This window comes from Cebus imitator, unplaced genomic scaffold (genome assembly GCF_001604975.1).
Source record: "Cebus imitator isolate Cc_AM_T3 unplaced genomic scaffold, Cebus_imitator-1.0 Scaffold191, whole genome shotgun sequence".
In the NCBI taxonomy this organism is placed as follows: Eukaryota; Metazoa; Chordata; class Mammalia; order Primates; family Cebidae; genus Cebus; species Cebus imitator.
The window spans coordinates 3,493,092-3,510,234 of record NW_016107506.1 but is presented as its reverse complement, the minus strand read 5'-3'; the positions used below and the strand labels follow the sequence as shown (position 1 = coordinate 3,510,234).

Here is a 17,143-nt window from a genome sequence, read left to right as displayed (position 1 = left end):
GTATATCTGTTTTAGTTCTTTGTAGATTCTAGTTATTAGCCCTTTGTCAGATGGGTAGATTGCAAAAATTTTTGCCCATTCTGTTGTTTGCCAGTTCGCTGTAGTGATGGTTCTTCTGCTGTACAGAAGCTCTGAATTTTATTAGATCCCATTTGTCTATCTTGGCTTTTATTGCCATTGCTTTTGGTGTTTTAGTCATGAAGTCTTTGCCTATGCCTATGTCCTGGATGGTTTTGCCTACATTTTCTTCTAGTACGTTTATAGTGTTAGGTTTTATGTCTAAATCTTCAATCCATCTGGAGTTAATTTTAGTGTAAGGTGACAGGTAGGGGTTCAGTTTCTGCTTTCTGCACATTGCTAGCCAGTTTTCCCAACACAATTTATTAAACATGGAGTCCTTTCCACATTGCTTGTTTTTGCCGGGTTTGTCAAAAGATCAGATGGTTGTTTTCCCAACACCATTTATTAAACATGGAGCCCTTTCCACAATGCTTGTTTTTGCCAGGTTTGTCAAAAGATCAGATGGTTGTAGACATGTGGTGTTTCTTCTGGGGCCTCTGTTCTGTTCCATTGGTCTATGTCTCTGTTTTGGTACCAGTACCATGCTGTTTTGCTTACTGTAGCCTTGTATAGTTTGAAGTCCAGCAGTGTGATGCCTCTGGCTTTGTTCTTTTTGCTTAGGATTGTCTTGGCTATGCAGGCTCTCTTGTGATTCCATATGAAGTTTAAAGTGGTTTTTTCCAGTTCTGTGAAGGTCATTGGTAGCTTGATGGGTATAGTGTTGAATCTATAGATTGCTTTGGGCAATATGGCCATTTTCATGATATTCTTCCTAACCATGAGCATGGAATGTTTTTCCATCTGTCTGTGTCTTCTCTTATTTCATTGAGCAGTGGTTGGTAGTTCTCCTTGAAAAGGTCCTTTACATCCTTTGTTAGTTGTATTCCTAGGCATTTTATTCTCTTTGTAGCAATTATGAATGGTAGTTCACTCTTGATTTGGCTCTCTGTTTGTCTGTTATTGGTATATAGGAATGCTTGTGATTTCTGCACATTGATTTTGTATCCTGAGACTTTGCTGAAGTTGCTTATCAGTTTGAGAAGATTTTGGGCTGAGACGATGGTGTCTTCTAGATATATAGTCATGTCGTCTGCAAATAGAGACAGTTTGACTTCCTCCTTTCCTAATTGAATACACTTTATTTCTTTTTCTTGCCTGATTGCTTTGGCTAGAACTTCCAATACTATATTTAGGAGTGATGAGAGAGGGCATCCTTGTCTAGTGCCGGATTTCAAAAGGAATTCTTCCAGCTTTTGCCCATTCAGTATGATATTGGCTATAGGTTTGTCATATATAGCTTTTATCATTTTATGACACGTTCCGTCAATATCTAGTTTATTGAGAGTTTTTAGCATGAAGGGCTGATGAATTTTGTTGCAGGCCTTCTCTGCATCTATTGGGATAATCATGTGGTTTTTGTCTTTGGTTCCTTTTATGTGATGGATTACATTTATGGATTTGTGGTATATTGAACCAGCCTTTCATCCCCAGGATGAAACCTACTTGATTGTGATGGATAAGCTTCTTGATGTGCTGTTGCAGTCTGTTTGCCAGTATTTTATTGAAGATTTTTGCATCTATGTTCATCATGGATATTGGCCTGAAGTTTTCTTTTTTAGTGGAGTCTCTGCCTGGTTTTGGCATTAGTATGATGTTGGTCTCATAAAATGAGTTAGGGAGGAGTCCCTCGTTTTGTATTGTTTGATACAGTTTCAGAAGGAATAGAACCAGCTCTTCTTTGTACATCTGGTAGAATTCGGCTGTGAACCTGTCTGGACCTGGACTTTTTTTGATTGGTAGGCTATTGATTGCTTCCTCTACTTCAGTCCTTGTTATTGGTCTATTCAGGGTTTCAACTTCCTCCTGGTTTAGTCTTGGTAAAGTACAAGTGTCTAGGAATTTATCCATTTCTTCCTGTTACTGGTTTATGTGAGTAGAGCTGTTTGTAGGAATCTCTGATGGTAGTTTGTATTTCTGTGGGATCAGTGGTGATATCCCTTTATTGTTTTTTATTGCATCTATTTGATTCTTCTCCTTTTCTTTTTTATTAATCTGGCTAGCAGTCTGTCTATTGTGTTGATCTTTTCAAAAAACCATCTCCTGGATATATTGATTTTTTTGAAGGGTTTTTTTTGTGGCTCTATCTCCTTCAGTTCAGCTCTGATCTTAGTTATTTCTTGTCTTCTGCTAGCTTTTGAGTTTTTTTTTATCTTCCTCCTCTAACTCTTTCAATTTTGATGATAGAGTGTCAATTTTAGATCTTTCCTTGTTTCTCATGTGGGCATTTATTGCTGTAAATTTCCTTCTCAACACTGCTTTAAAGGTGTCTCAGAGATTCTGGTAAGTTGTGTCTCCATTCTGATTGGTTTCGAAGAATGTCTTTATTTCTGCCTTCATTTCGTTGTTTATCCAGTTCACACTCAGAAGCAAGTTGTTCAGTTTCCAAGTGGTTGTGCGGGTTTGAGTGTGTTTCTTAATCCTGAGTTCTAGTCTGATTGCGTTGTGGTCTGATGGACTGTTTGTTAATGATTTCCATTCTCTTGCATTTGCTGAGGAGTGATTTGCTTCCAATGATGTGGTCAATTTTAGAGTAAGTGCAGTGTGGTGCTGAGAAAAATGTATATTCTATGAATTTGGGGTGGAGCGTTCTGTATATGTCTGTTAGATCCGTTTGGTCCAGCTCTGCATTCAAGTCCTGGATATCCTTGTTAATTTTCTGTCTCATTGATCTGTCTAATATTGACAGTGGAGTGTTGAAGTCTCCCACTATTATTGTGTGGGAGTCTAAATCTCATTTTAGGTTATTAAGAACTTGCTTTATGTGTCTGGGTGCTCCTGTGTTGCGTGTGTATATATTTAGGATAGTTAGCTCTTCTCTTTGGATTGATCCTTTTACGATTATGTAGTGACTTTCTTTGTCTCTTTTGATCTTTGTTGTTTTGAAGTCCATTTTATCAGAGACTTAAGATTGCAACCTCTCCTTTTTTTTTTGTTCTCCATTTGCTTGATAAATGTTCTTCCATCCCTTTATTTTGAGTCTATGTGTGTCTTTGCATGTGAGATGGGTTTCCTGAATACAGCACACTGATGGGTTTTGACTTTTTATCCAGTTTGCCAGTCTGTGTCTTTTGATTGGGGCGTTTAGGCCATATACATTCAATGTTAATATTCTTATGTGTGAATTTGATCCTGCCATTTTTTTAGTGGCTGGTTTTTTTTCCCATTAGTTGATTCATTTTCTTCATTGCATTTTTGGTCTTTGCCCACTGGTTTGCTTTTGCAGTGACTGGTACTTGTTCCTTTCCGTGCTTAGTGTTTCTTTCAGGAGCTCTTGTAGGGCAGGTCTGGTGGTGACAAAATCTCTCCGTAATTGCGTGTCTATGAAGGATTTTATTTCTCCTTCACTTACAAAGCTTAGTTTGGCTAGATATGAGATTCTGGGTTGAAAGTTCTTTTCTTTAAGGATGTGGAATATTGGCCCCCACTCTCTTCTGGCTAGTAGGGTTTCTGCCAAGAGATCTGCTGTGAGTCTGATTGGCTTCCCTCTGTGTGTGACCTGACCTTTCTCTCTGGCTACCTTAGCATTTTTCCTTCATTTCAACCGTGGTGAATCTGATGATTATGTGCCTTCTTGAGGTTGCTCTTCTTGAGGAGCATCTTTGTGGAATTCTCTGCATTTCTTGAATTTGAAATTTGGACTGCCTTGATAGGCTTGAGAAGTTCTCCTGGATAATATCCTGGAGCATGTTTTCCAGCTTGGATTCATTCTCCCCATCATATTCAGGTACATTGATCAAGCATAGATTAGGTCTTTTCACATAATCCCATATTTCTTGGAGGCTTTGTTCATATTTTTTCAGTCTTTTTTCTCTTGTCTTGCCTTCTCTTTTTATTTCATTGAGTTGATCTTCAATCTCTGATATTCTTTCTTCTGCTTGATGGATTCGGCTATTAAAACTTGTGTTTGCTTCATGTAGTTCTCATGCTGTGTTTTTCAACTCCATCAAGTCATTTATGTTCTTTTCTAAGCTGGTTATTCTAGTTAGCATGTGTCTAACCTTTTGTCAAGGTTTTTGGTTTCTTTGCACTGAGTTATAACGTGTTCCTTTAGCTCAGAAAAGTTTGTTATTGTCCACTTTCTGAAACCTGTTTCTGTCAATTCGTTGCACTCCTTCTCAGTCATGATGTGATCCTGTGTTGTTGAGGAGTTGTGATCCCTTGAAGGAGAAGAGGTGTTCTGGTCTTTGGTGGTTTCATCTTTTTTGTGCTGGTTTTTTCCCATCTTTGTGGGTTTACCTGACTGTGTTGTCAGGGAGCTGCTTGATGAGGTCACTTGTCTGCCTGTGGGGGCGCTACTGGGTTTCTAGGGACTCCTTCAGGTTACTAGGGAAGCTTCCTGTGTCTTTTTGTTTATACTTGGAGATTAGGCCTGCCTCTTCCACTGACCTGTAGGCGCTGCTGGGTTGTCAGGAACACTGTCCCGTTGCTATGTAGGCTTCCTGTGTTTTTTTGTTAAAACATGTAGTCCAGCCCCACCCCTCTAATGGTGGGTTGTGCCCTTCCTCCACTGGGCTGGATCATTCAGGGTTCAGCTCAGACTGTGGCACTGGCTGCACAACCCACTAGAGTCAGGGCTTCAGCCCTCTGGAGTTTGTGGGGGAGGGTAGCACCCAGCCATCTCCCCCTTTCAGCTTCTTCTCTCCAGTCATGGAGTAAGGACCCGCCCAGCTGTTCCGGCTTACAGCTCCCTCTCTCGGCTCCCTCACTCTCCAGGCGGCAGAGGGGGCCATAGCTCAGTCTGCAGGTTTTCTCTGCTGCCTTTTGGGCTTATGCGTCTGTTTATGTCTGTGTGCCAGTACAGGACACCATCCTGGATTGTTATTCAACCCCTTGTGTGTAATTCCCTGTGCTTGATTTCAAGGAAGATTTCCTGATCTGTGTATTACTGAGGCTTTGGGGGAAGCGCTGTATCTGGACTGGAGTGCCAGATGGGGAGCCTCTGACTTGCTGGTCAGATGCACTTTCTGGGTGAAGCAGCACCCCTCCCTGCCTTGGTCTGACCTGAGTGGGCTTTGCTCACTGTCGGACCAGACCAGTTTAAATGCACCTGGTACCTCGGTTGGAGCTAGGAGATCTCTGGATTTCTGCCTCTCTCTCACTGGGTGTTGTGCGCTGGAGTTGTATCTATTCAGCCATCTTGGATTGACCTCTCTAACATGAACTTTTAATAGAATTAAAACGTCATTTCCACTGAAACCGTTATTTATACCTGTGGGTTGTCATAGTGCAATTTTACAAGCTGTATCCCTGACTTTTACCTTTTTTATTCACAACAGAGATAAAAATGCCCTGAGCCTGGGAAAGAAAGGAGGGAAGAATTTTTAAAACCCTGCAGCTGTCTCATATTGTGAAATGAGGCAGTTATTATCATATATCCCTGTGGTCTCTCTCATGCTCATTCAGGAATGAGATGTTATGATTAATCAATTTTTCAGACCGTAACTTGGACTTAACAAATTACTTCTATAATGTTCAAAAAAAGAATTTAATAATAAAATATATTGAATGAATGTTGGTTCCCAAGGGAATAAAGATCATCAGTATGTAATTTCATGATCATTTATTTGACTTTTAAAGGACAGGTGTAAAGATTAAAACACTCTTCCTGTTGATAAAATGTTACTGCAATTAACATTTGAATGACAAGACAAAGTGCATGCACTACACCAATAACTAATGTTGTATGCCAGGCACCACTTTAAGTGTGTTGCATTCATTCACTAATCAAAACCCCAAAAAACCTTTATGTTGCTGGGCGTGGTGGCAGCCACTTGTAATTCCAGCTACTCAGGAGGCTGAGGCAGGAGAATCGCTTGAACCCAGGAGGTGGAGGTTGCAGTGAGCCAAGGTTGTGCCACTGCACAATAGCCTGAGCAACAAACGGAGACCCTGTCTAAAAAAACAAAAAACCTTTATGGCCAGAATACCCTTCATATCCCCATTTTACAGATGAGGAAAATGAAGCAAAGCAAGACTGGGTACTTCATTCTAAGTTATACAGCTAGTGACAATGTTCGAGTTCAACCCAAACAAGCCTGGCTCTTGAGTGCTGCTCTTTACCCTGTGAGCATGTGTGTATGCATGTGTTTACTCTCAGCCTCTACATTTGAGTGTATTCTATTTGCTTTATAGGTGAAGAGGGTTTACTCATAGGCTATAAGGTGTAGTAGTTTGAACAATGACATGATACTCATGCCATACAAACTTCATAGAAATAGCTAATGACTTCTCAGATTTAAGTGTTTTATTAAAAGAAATAAGAGTCAGAGTAAGTCCTGATAAAGCATGAAAAGAATTTGGAAAGTAAGAAGGAAACAAGGCTTATTAGACAGGCAAGAGTATTACTATTTAAAGAGTTATTTAGGATTGGACATAAAATAAACCCTGAGAAGACTATGGCCATTTGCAGCTTGAAAAATGAAAAAAATCTCCAGTGTTCTTCTATAAAAGGTGTTTTTCCATAAAAGGTGTTTTTCCCCTTCCTAATCCCGTATTAATATATTCAGCATGGTTTCAGGATAGAAAATTAATTGGGCCAAGACAGAAGCTTTTCCTCCTAATTGCTTGTGTTTGAAAAGGCTTAAACATATTCTCAAGTGAATTATTATCCATAGTCTGAAATCATTATGTAGCTCTTACAGCTGTTAATAAGTGATATTTTGAATGAACAGCCTCAGTTCTTTTCACCAAAATCCTTCTTTGTAAAATTTAGTACATGGAAGCATAATATATCATGATTTTGATGTATGAGATATGCTTGTAATAAGCATTGAGTTGTTCATGTTTAGCCTTAATCTTTTCCCAGTAGACTTACAGAAATTCTTTATAGTATATGCTCATGGCTTGTGTAGCAGGGGACACATTTTGGTTATTTAGGAACCCCATTAAGAATTGTTATATATGACTCTACACATAGCAGCAGACAGTATAGAAAAATGGAAAGCCTGGATGCCCATTAACATCAAATCCACTGGTCAGCTACTGAGTGGTTCCCAGTGATGCCCAGAGATCTCTGGGCACTCACCAGAGAACATAATGCTACCTGCCATGGAGCTGTCTTGGTTTCGATCCAGTTAGACTGTAGGTTCTAGGTGGAAGAACATTTTTTAAAGTGCTTTATAAAATGGAAACCATAAAACACTGGTAAGGAATTATTATTATAAAGGATTAAATGAGCAGATAGTGTTCTTGTGTTAGAAATAAACATTTAATCAAAAAGATTGCTTCCCTTGCAGATAACATAGTAGAAAAGTAAACCCAAGGGATGGCTGATTCCACTAGTGTCTTTAAGAAACAGGGAAAGTGCTAGCCCTTATTTAATTTCTTTTTTTTTTCCCCACTCTTAACTATAATTATTTTTAGGGACAATGATGATCAGTTCACACTTAAAATATATATATACACAGGACTCTAGGGACTTTAGTTCTGAAAGATATGACCTAGTCTTCTATAACCGACTCACGAAGTTAAAAAGGCTAAGATTGGCATGTATTTCCTCTTTTCAAATATTAGATAACATTTTAAATAAGAGGATATGTAACATAATCCCTAGAGTAATATTAACTTGCACTCTGAATGCAAGTCATTATTGTGTTTCAAGATGCTGTTCCTCTGATCTACCAAATGTATAGCTGTTGAGCTACAGATTTAGCATGTGGGTGTTAGCTACTGCTGACACCAGACTTACTTGAAAGGCGTCACTCCGGCCAGGTGTCTTATCTTTGCAATTTGATCTCCTTGTAAGTAGCTCTTCATCAGAGCCAGCATTTCAGTGTCTAATTTGAGCCCTGACCAAGTGTCCTTCACCTTCATTAGATGCACGTATCCCACTCAGCCAGAGCTGTTAGGACAAGTAGAAAAGGCCACAGGCATGGATTTACACTGGGTTCCTTAGAACACTTCACAATGGCCACTGGATAGAGAAATGCAGTTGTAGAGGTTAAACACCACAGTGGGATTGAGTGAACCAGAGTAGTATGAAAGTGTGATACAGATCAGAAAAAAAAAAAACACATTCTTTACTCAAATTCAACTCTCTAGTTTCGTTTCTGACTTTTTCTCTATTCATTGGTAAAAAAAAAAAAAAAAAAAAATGGTAGAAAAGAAAGAAGATATATCTAAACGATTTGACTTTTACAGCCAACACCAAGAAGGCTGTTTGTCATTTTCATTCCAGTAACGTCAGCACTTAGCACAGTGTCCAGTTCATAGTTGGTGGGCTGCTGGGCACTGCAGGGAGGAAAAGGGAACAATGGTTTCCCTGTTTTTGGTTTTGTTTTTTAATCTTTTTTCCTGTTGGACAGTCACCTCTGAAATAAAGAAGAAAAAAGAAGACACATCTTCAGAGTGCTTATTTGCCCTCTTTGTTCTCTTTTTAACATATTTGTTTGGGGCAATATTATTAAATTAAAGGTGTGTAGTCATGACTAGTTTCCTCCCCAGATGACCTGTAAAAGCACCGGAGTATTTAAAAGCCATAGCCCACAATGCTCAGCTTCAGTCAGACAGCTGGGCAGATGTCCTACTCAGTGGATTGTTCACGGTGCAGGCATGGGGAAAGTGCTGTGCACAGTAGCAACAGTGCTCTAAAGACAAATGTGATTTTGTTGAAGAAATGGAAATGCACATGCTCAACATTCAGCAGAAAATTGAGAAACAGTTAGAAAAGAACATAGCAGAAATTATCAACCTGATGTAGAAAGACAGGTACTCAGACTTTCAGTCAGAGAAAACTTTCACTTCTTATTTTTCCATAAATCTGAAAAGAAGAAAACATAATTACTGACGAGCCTTAAAGTTTCAAGCAGGGAAAAATATATTTGAACTTAGATTGGAATACCCAACTGCCCCTCCTTTAGGAAGTTCCTATCTCCATATCATTCTAAACTAATGAGTATTAGTTAAGCATCTCTAGTGAACCTTGTAGATCTAAAATCTGAACATGATTTGCCCTGCTAGATTACATGAAGGAAGTCTTTAAATGCCCTTGAACTGCAAAAAAATGCCTTGCAGAGCTAAAGTACTATGGCACAAAGCTTTTATATCACTGTAAGCTGGTTGTAAAACGAAAAATGTTGAGGAATAATCTGTAGAATGCAAAATCACTGAAAAGTATTTTGAGATAAATCTCCATATATCTGTGGAGATTTTTATCTCCATAGGCATTTGAGATACAGCAGGGCCTTGATTGGTCAAAATGAATAGGACTAATGATCCCTCAGAAATTCAAAGGCTTAGTATTAATTACTTCTCAACAGCTGGCTGTATTTATAGTACTAGTTGGCATAAGTTGCTGAGTAAGGAAATTGCAGATTTAGAAGTGTCCCTAAATAATTTACCCTCCCATCCCAGGGTAAAAGAAAAGAAAGAAAGAAAAATCTAGTTCACAGCTTCCATGCTGAAGCCAGGACTGATTCCTGTTACAACAGAATTTTATTTTGTTCTCACAGACTTTTTTTTTTTCTTTTTTCAAATAAATTAGTTAATCAGTATTTCAAAACCAAGAAATTCTTAAAGTAAACTGAAAGGCAGTGCCAGACTTCCTGAATTTGTTGTACAGAATGACATCGATTCCTGGTCTTCAGAGCAGTGCTATCCTTAGAATGTTCTGCATTGATGGAAATGTTATTACTTTGTAGTCCGCTGTGACAGCCACTAGCCACATGTGGCTGTTGAACATTAGAAATGTGGCTAGTGTGACTAAGAAATTGAATTTTAAATTGTATTTACTTTTAATTAACTTACATTTCTATAGACATTTATAGTTAGAGGCCTTCGTACTGGACACTGAACTTCCAGACGAACCAGACAGATTGCAGGAAGAGTAATTCAAAGTACTATATATCTGGATATGTAGGTTTTCTTCTATATTTTCTTCTAGTAGTTTTACAGTTTCTGGTCTTAAGTCTAAATCTTTAGTCCATTTTGAGTTGACTTTAATGTATACCTTGAAATAAGGTTCGAATTTTATTCTTCTGCATGTGGATAACCAGAATAATATACTTATGAATATGACATTCAGCAACACCATTTACTAAATATAAAATAATTCTAAACTCTAGATCAGTTTAGAACAGATTTTTACAATTATGTGCAATCAAAATTTAAATCTCATTCAAATTTTTTCTGGTCTAGAAGAGAAGATGAAGGGAAGAAAGCATATCTCCATCATTCTACTTTTTGCTAAGCAGACAGCACAAAAGGAAATGTAATCTGATACTCAAATTTAAGCCTCACAATACACTTGGCTAAAAATGGCTTTTGTCAGATTTTAAAGTAGATGCATATTCTGTGATAAAAAGATGAAACTCCATACTTCATTCTTTGTCAAAACTTGAACAATTTTGTCTGTTATGTTAGAAGTCAGTAGAAATGTTTTTTTTCCTCATTAAGTGTCCTTCGGAGAATAGAATCATATTTGGGGATAAATTTATTAATGGATACAACTGTACTCTTTCCTCCCAAACCTGGTTCTCCAACAGAGGAGTTTGCCACCTCAGTGGAGGGCACCATTGCCCATCTAGCTTTTAAAGTTAGACATTTGGAGGCATTTTGGCATCTCCTCCTCCATAATCCCCCACCAGGTTCTGTTGATTTTACCTTCTAGACAGGTGTCTTTCCAGTTCATTAAGACTACATCTGCATTGCACAACCCACCCTATGGCTCTTTCCTACTCCTGAAGCATCCGTCTAACTGCTCCTCCTGCATCCACTGTTTCATACACTCACTTGCAAACCTTACAGTGCAGTTATGGTGAACTTTTAACAAAACAAATCTAAGTATATTCTTTCCTTGCTTAAAATGGGTGCATTTCAAATGAAACTCCAAATCCTAACTGGCCTGACAGTTCCTATATAACCTAGCTTCTGCCTGCCTCTCTAGCTTTGAGAAGAGCTGCCTTCTTTAGGATTAGGCTTACCAGGACTTGGCAGTACATCTAAAATAACTGGCTTTAACAAAGCAGAAGTTTATTTTTCTCTTGTAAGTAGGCAATCCATGGACTGGTGTGGCAGCTTCACAGTTCTCCAGGATCTAGGCGGCTTTGATCTTTGAAGTTTTTCCACCCTCACCACAGACCTTCCAACTCATGGTCTAAGATGGCTGCCCTAGCTGCACCATCACATCTGCATTCCAGCCAGGAAGAAAGTAGAAAAGGAAATAAATGGCCAGTGCCTTCCTTTCAAGAACATTTTCCAAAGTTGCCTCCTGTACTCCCACTGCACCCTGTTGTTCAGAACCTTGTCACCTAGCCATACCCAGCTGTGAAGAAGATTGTTCTCTGCAACCTGTGCCCAGCCAAAATCCAGGGCTTTATTGTTGAGAGAAAGGCGAGATACATTTGGGAAACCACTTAGGAGTCTCCATCACAAGAGCTAATGAGTATGAAATCTCTGACATAGAAAACTCAACAGATAGCACATAAGCATATTATAAGAAATATAGAGGCAACAATACTAGAGAAAATGGCTAAAACTGGTGAAAATGGTTGCCTCTGGGAGCCAGGAACAGTGAACCAGAAGACTGGTGTTTTGCATTAAGTCTTTCAGTACCATATAATTTTTTTCCATGAATATTTTGATAAACATTGCATTTTGAAGGCATTTTTTAAGGCACTGACTGAAGCCAGATCCATGAATGTGTATTAGGACTGGGTGAATTTTCAAAGCCCTGGAAGTGTTTTTATTTCCCACCTTGCCATCCAGCTCGGAGTCTTTGGTATTTATTCAGAATTGGTTGTATATGCATGGCTATTATCAAGGGTTGAGGATCAGGTTTAAGACATTTGGCCACAAGCAGTTCCCCCTTTTTTCCTATTATTAGGACACATGGGGTATAAAATACTGAAATATTAAATGTCTGTGACTTAATGCATTTTGTCTTATTTTCCTGACCTGGGCTGATTTATAATAAGCATGTACAGGAAACTTTTTCTAATTGGCAGCAGCCCTTTTCCTCCATGGATGTTCTGTGACAGGGAATGTAGACACAGTAAACTATCATTTGCAGAAGATTGCTTATCAAAATCCACAGACCTAGAGGCCCAGATGAGAGGTAGGGGAGAACTGGAACATGAAGTTGTAGAATTCCAGAAACTAGAAAGATAATTCTCTGCCGATGAAAAAGAAAGTTTTTATCCAGATGTACTCTTGTGAGACTTAAGAAATGATTACCTCTTTTTCATGAGTAATACACCAAACCTTACAATTGCAATCCTTAATAGGTTTTGTTTGTTAAATAGTTAAGCCAAGAGGAATTGTTGCTAATGAGAGACAAAGGGTTGAAAAGGAAAACAATCATTGGGCTTGTATTTAATCACTTTTTATTTTCTCAGATCTCCATCATGTCATTATCTGGCTTTGGTGCTTACATAACTTAATTAGGAGAGTTCAGGCAGCAATGGGAATAGGAGGGCAAAATGAAAGGGTAATAGTTTAAATGGATCACCTGCAGATGTGTGATATGGATGGCGATGAAGCCTATTAAGGACCTGATTTTAGAAGAAGTGCTTGACATTGATCATTTGTGAAAAGGATTTTTTTCTTACCTACATGCGAGGTTTTGTACACTTGTCTACAAACCTTAGGCGTTGGTGCATCTGATCATCAGCTTGTAGAATTACTAACACCAAGCCACTTTGAAAGAGCAGTCAAGGTTATTAACTTTGGCAGGAAATGAAAATTTGGCCTTAATATACATGTGAAATTGAATTGTCTGTAGCACAAAGCTTTGGAGATTACCCATGCAAAATGAGAAAACTATCTAAATTAAAAATTGTCCCCAGTACAGTGGAAAGTAATTTTGTAGACAGCATTTTTACTGCATTGAAATCCGTGAAAAGATTGGCTCTATTAATTTTAATTTAAACAGAGGCTTTGTGTCTTCTAAAATGGCAAATGAGATGGAAAATGTATTTTAAGGGGAAAAGTGGGTTTCTGGATATGCTGCAGGCAGGCAGGCTTCCTACTCCACGTCTTTGAGTCTGCACTGAGACCAGTTGGCTTCAGAGGGAAGGCTTTTTCCACTGTGACAGGCATTTGAAATAAGGGCATGCAGACAATGCCTCTATTACATATTTCAGACTTCAAGAGTAGGATAAGAAACAGATCGAGTAAAGCCCAAGGCAAAAGTCTTTGGTGGCTTTTACATTACAGTTACCAAAGAAGCTGGGTCCTCAACAGAGAAAAAAAATAGAGGGATTGAAAATATTTTCTCAGCTATAAAATAACTTTCTTATAATCCCTGCCTGGAAGAATACTGGGTAGGGAATTTGGTTGCACTAACTACCTTTTCACTAAAAAAACAAAAATCTTTTACGTAAAGAGAAATTCAAGTTTTCATTCCCTATTCTTTGAATGTCTTTAGTTCACAACAATACATTTATTTATTAATTAAATAATTATTGGTTAAATAGATAACATTTATTTGAAACCCTAGTTTAATAACACATTATTTACCCATCAAGAAAAATACATTAACACAATAGCCAGAGTACAACAAAGATTAATAGCCTGTGTGTCTCTATTGGCCAGAGCCTTAGGGACCTTATTATTTAATAGAGTTGTCATGATGAGGAAACTGAGGACAAGTAAGTGATTGGCTTATGCTGGTTCTTAGAGTTGCCTAGTAATAGAGCTAAGCCTACAATTAAAGTCACCCAAACTTCCAGATCATTAATATATTTACTAAAGGTTATCAAAAATCAACACTGCTGAGCAGACAACATGCCAAAATAATAACTGCCCTTTCCTCATCTTTACATTGTTTTCTTTTTGTTTTTCAGGTATTGCTGTGCTTTACTTACATCTTTATGATGTATTTGGAGATTCTGCCTACCTACAGATGGCACATAGCTATGTAAAGCAAAGTCTGAACTGCTTAACCAAGCGTTCCATCACCTTCCTTTGCGGGGATGCAGGCCCCCTGGCAGTGGCCGCTGTGCTGTATCACAAGATGAACAGTGAGAAGCAGGCAGAAGATTGCATCACACGGTAATCGTGTTTCTATATGAGGATTATTAGCTAGATATCATTGCGCATTAATTCTGCATGTGTTAATTAACAAAAGAACATTCTAGTGAGTTTACTTTTCTCTTAGATATGTTTCACTGCTGTCATTTGATCAATTGTCATTATTCCTGTGTTATAGTTAAGGAACAATGATTATAATACCTATTTTATTGCAAGATATAAGACATTGTCATGTTCCAGATTAAACATCAGTTCAATAATGTAAACGAGACCAAAAGCCTAAACATGATTACTGATCCAAGGTGCTGTCCAAGATGAGTAATTCAAGGAAATGCAGTTCACTTCCTACAGATTGGCTGGAAGAGTCCTTCTAGGGGACCACAAACTGATTCAAAACTGTCTTTCTTAGAGGCAATGACATGCACATTCCGATTTTCATTTTTGGTATAAATTACGGTGGTCCACCAGAACTGGTGAATTGTGAAGAGTTATTAAATGTTTGTACTAATTGACTATAATTGTTGCCTTACCAGAGTTTATTAAGCACTCTTTTGGAATTCTAAGAACTCTGGCTGCCATGCAACTCTGCACTGCACATGCTAACACTCCAGCAGTGTTTTAACCAGTGACCGTCCCTGAGTTCATCATGGTGCTTGATTCCCACTATTCTTTTTTATAAATTACTGTTAGAATAGTATTGCCATCACCAATTTACTTTGTCAAGGATCCCTTGGCTAATCTTGTATAGTTCAACAACTCTATATTTCAACAATGGGCTTTGTGGATTTTTTAAGATATGATTATGCTATATTCAAAGAAGGAATCATTTATACCCCTATCCCTTAGGCGTGTGTGTGTGTGTGTGTGTGTGCGTGCACGCGTGCACACGCGCATATTCTCCCTTCCCTCTCAATTTTTTCCCCATACTGTGATATTTTCTTATTGTAACTAACTTTTTCCACTGGAAATTGTAACAAGAGAAAGGGGTAGGTGGGCCAAGGAGATTTTGCTCCACCCATGATGATTTGGGAGTCATTATTAACAAAATGATTGAACATATATTTCAAAAACACCTTTTTTAAATACATGCCTGTGCTACATTTCTTAGGGGCTAGAAATTACATAGTATAACTTAAAAAACACATTACTTAGTGCATCTAGAGGAAAAAAACTGAATATTCCTCTCCAGAGCTGAGAAGCTTTTAATATAAAACCTGTCACCAAGCTCAACCAAAATGAAAGATGAAACAAAACAGTTATTTCCCCCAAAGTGTAATTAAAGTGTGTTCCTTCCATAGTAGCTGACTTGCATAAGACTTGCCAATACAAAACTGTTCTATACTCACCTCAATTTAAAACATAGAAACTACCTTTTAATTTTTTTTACATAGCTAATGTTTAAAGCCATCAGCCAACAACTGCTTTAGAGTTCCACAAGACAGTCTCATTCAGTGAATCAGTGTTAAGTACCGTCAGATTAAATCGTAGTGCTCCCAATATTCTATATACAATGCCAGCCTTTCTAGAATAAGTGCAGCCGAATTTTAATAGTTTGCTGTGTGAGAAATGTTAATGTGTTCAATGAGAACAGGATTCATAGATACAAACAGATTGGGATTTGTATCAAAGCACTAATTAAACAAAATTAAATATGTGTTTTTACTGGCTGCTAAGAGTCTTCTGTAGCTTGTCTACCTGGGGACAACACAGTGACTCTAGGGATCCCTAGACAGCACTTGCCAATCTTGACTCAGGTAGACAACCCTTTTCTTCATGAAATCTTAAGGGCCTATTCTAACACACAATCTTTGGGAAATGGTATAATACATCAGTATTGGTTTATCAAAATTAAAATGCTCGTAAGAGTATGCTAAGATTTTTGTTGTCGTTGTTGGTATATTGGTATGAAAGTTGTTTTTGTTATTTATCTTTTTAAATTTTATGACATTTAAACAGTATTTATAGCCAGTAGGCTTGTTAAGGCTAAATAGATACTATGTGATTATAATGGGAAAGTATACTATTTGTGGCTGTAGCTTTGAGTTTTCAGATTTTTGTTTTATACGAAACAGAAAAAGAATGATTTGGAATGATTTGTAAGTTAGGGAGTTTGCTTTTTCTTTTATGTCTTCCTTTTAAGGGAAAAATCTAGAAATTTGACTTAATTTCAAGAAATCCAAAATTATTTAATATCAGTTATTTAGTAAACCTCCTTTAACTTTTACTAAACTTTTTTTTCATTTTACAGACCTTTTGCGATCCCACACTCACATTCTCTGTGTACTACCTGTTATGCTTCGTTGCCAACATCATGTTCTAGCTAGCTCCTTTTTCTACATTTTCTTAATGTAATGGTCTTTCACAGTCATAATTTTGAGTTTTAGAGACTAAAAGGTCCTTTGAGATCATCAAAAGTCTAATCCCTAAAGAAGCAGAAATCCAAGGAAATCAGTGTTTTCCTGTAGTACATATTCTTAACCTTGGGCCTCTGAGAATCGTAGGGCTTCTGGAAGTATATAAAACCCCCAAATTATATTCAGCAAGGAAAAAGCATTTCTGCTTTCCTTAAAAGGATCTACAGCTCCCCAAAGGAGGGTGTGTATGCGTTCATGTTCAAATTGTCCTGCAAATGGCTCAGGGTAGAGGAGAGGACTGTACATCGCACTAGTTCATTCTATACCCTAATACATAATTGTATCTGTTTCCATCCCACCCACTTCTACACATTGATGCCATAGCACGAATAGAGTGTGTTGCCTGTTTGTTCCCAATTAGATGGCTAACCTGATGTAGATAGTGCTTTGGGACCAGTACTTAGAATGATGAAGCACTCAGGCTTTCTGGTCCAGAAATGTGTAACCTCTCTTCTTGTAGTGTGATGAGTCAGGAACGGCCATCTTTTTTTAAAGTTACAAACCTTTTGATAATATAAGGCCAAGGACTCTCCCCAGTAACACCCTGAGGAAGTACCGTGAGGAGTGGAACTACCTTGTTTGTATGTCTTTATTCTTCCTTCAGTGACATTTCAGGGACTTGCTTATCTCTTCTAAAGATG

The 17,143-nt window shown here is 38.0% G+C and overlaps 1 protein-coding gene across 2 annotated transcripts in view; it reads left to right on the top strand.

Moving 5' to 3' along the window:
* LANCL1 (LanC like 1) overlaps positions 1-17,143 on the top strand; it is a 44,784-nt gene that overhangs the window by 12,152 nt on the left and 15,489 nt on the right. For both annotated transcript variants that reach the window (XM_017546810.2, XM_017546809.1), the window contains exon 4: positions 13,902-14,109. In XM_017546810.2, coding sequence (XP_017402299.1) covers positions 13,902-14,109 — 208 coding nt within the window. The remainder of the gene's footprint in view (positions 1-13,901; positions 14,110-17,143) is intronic.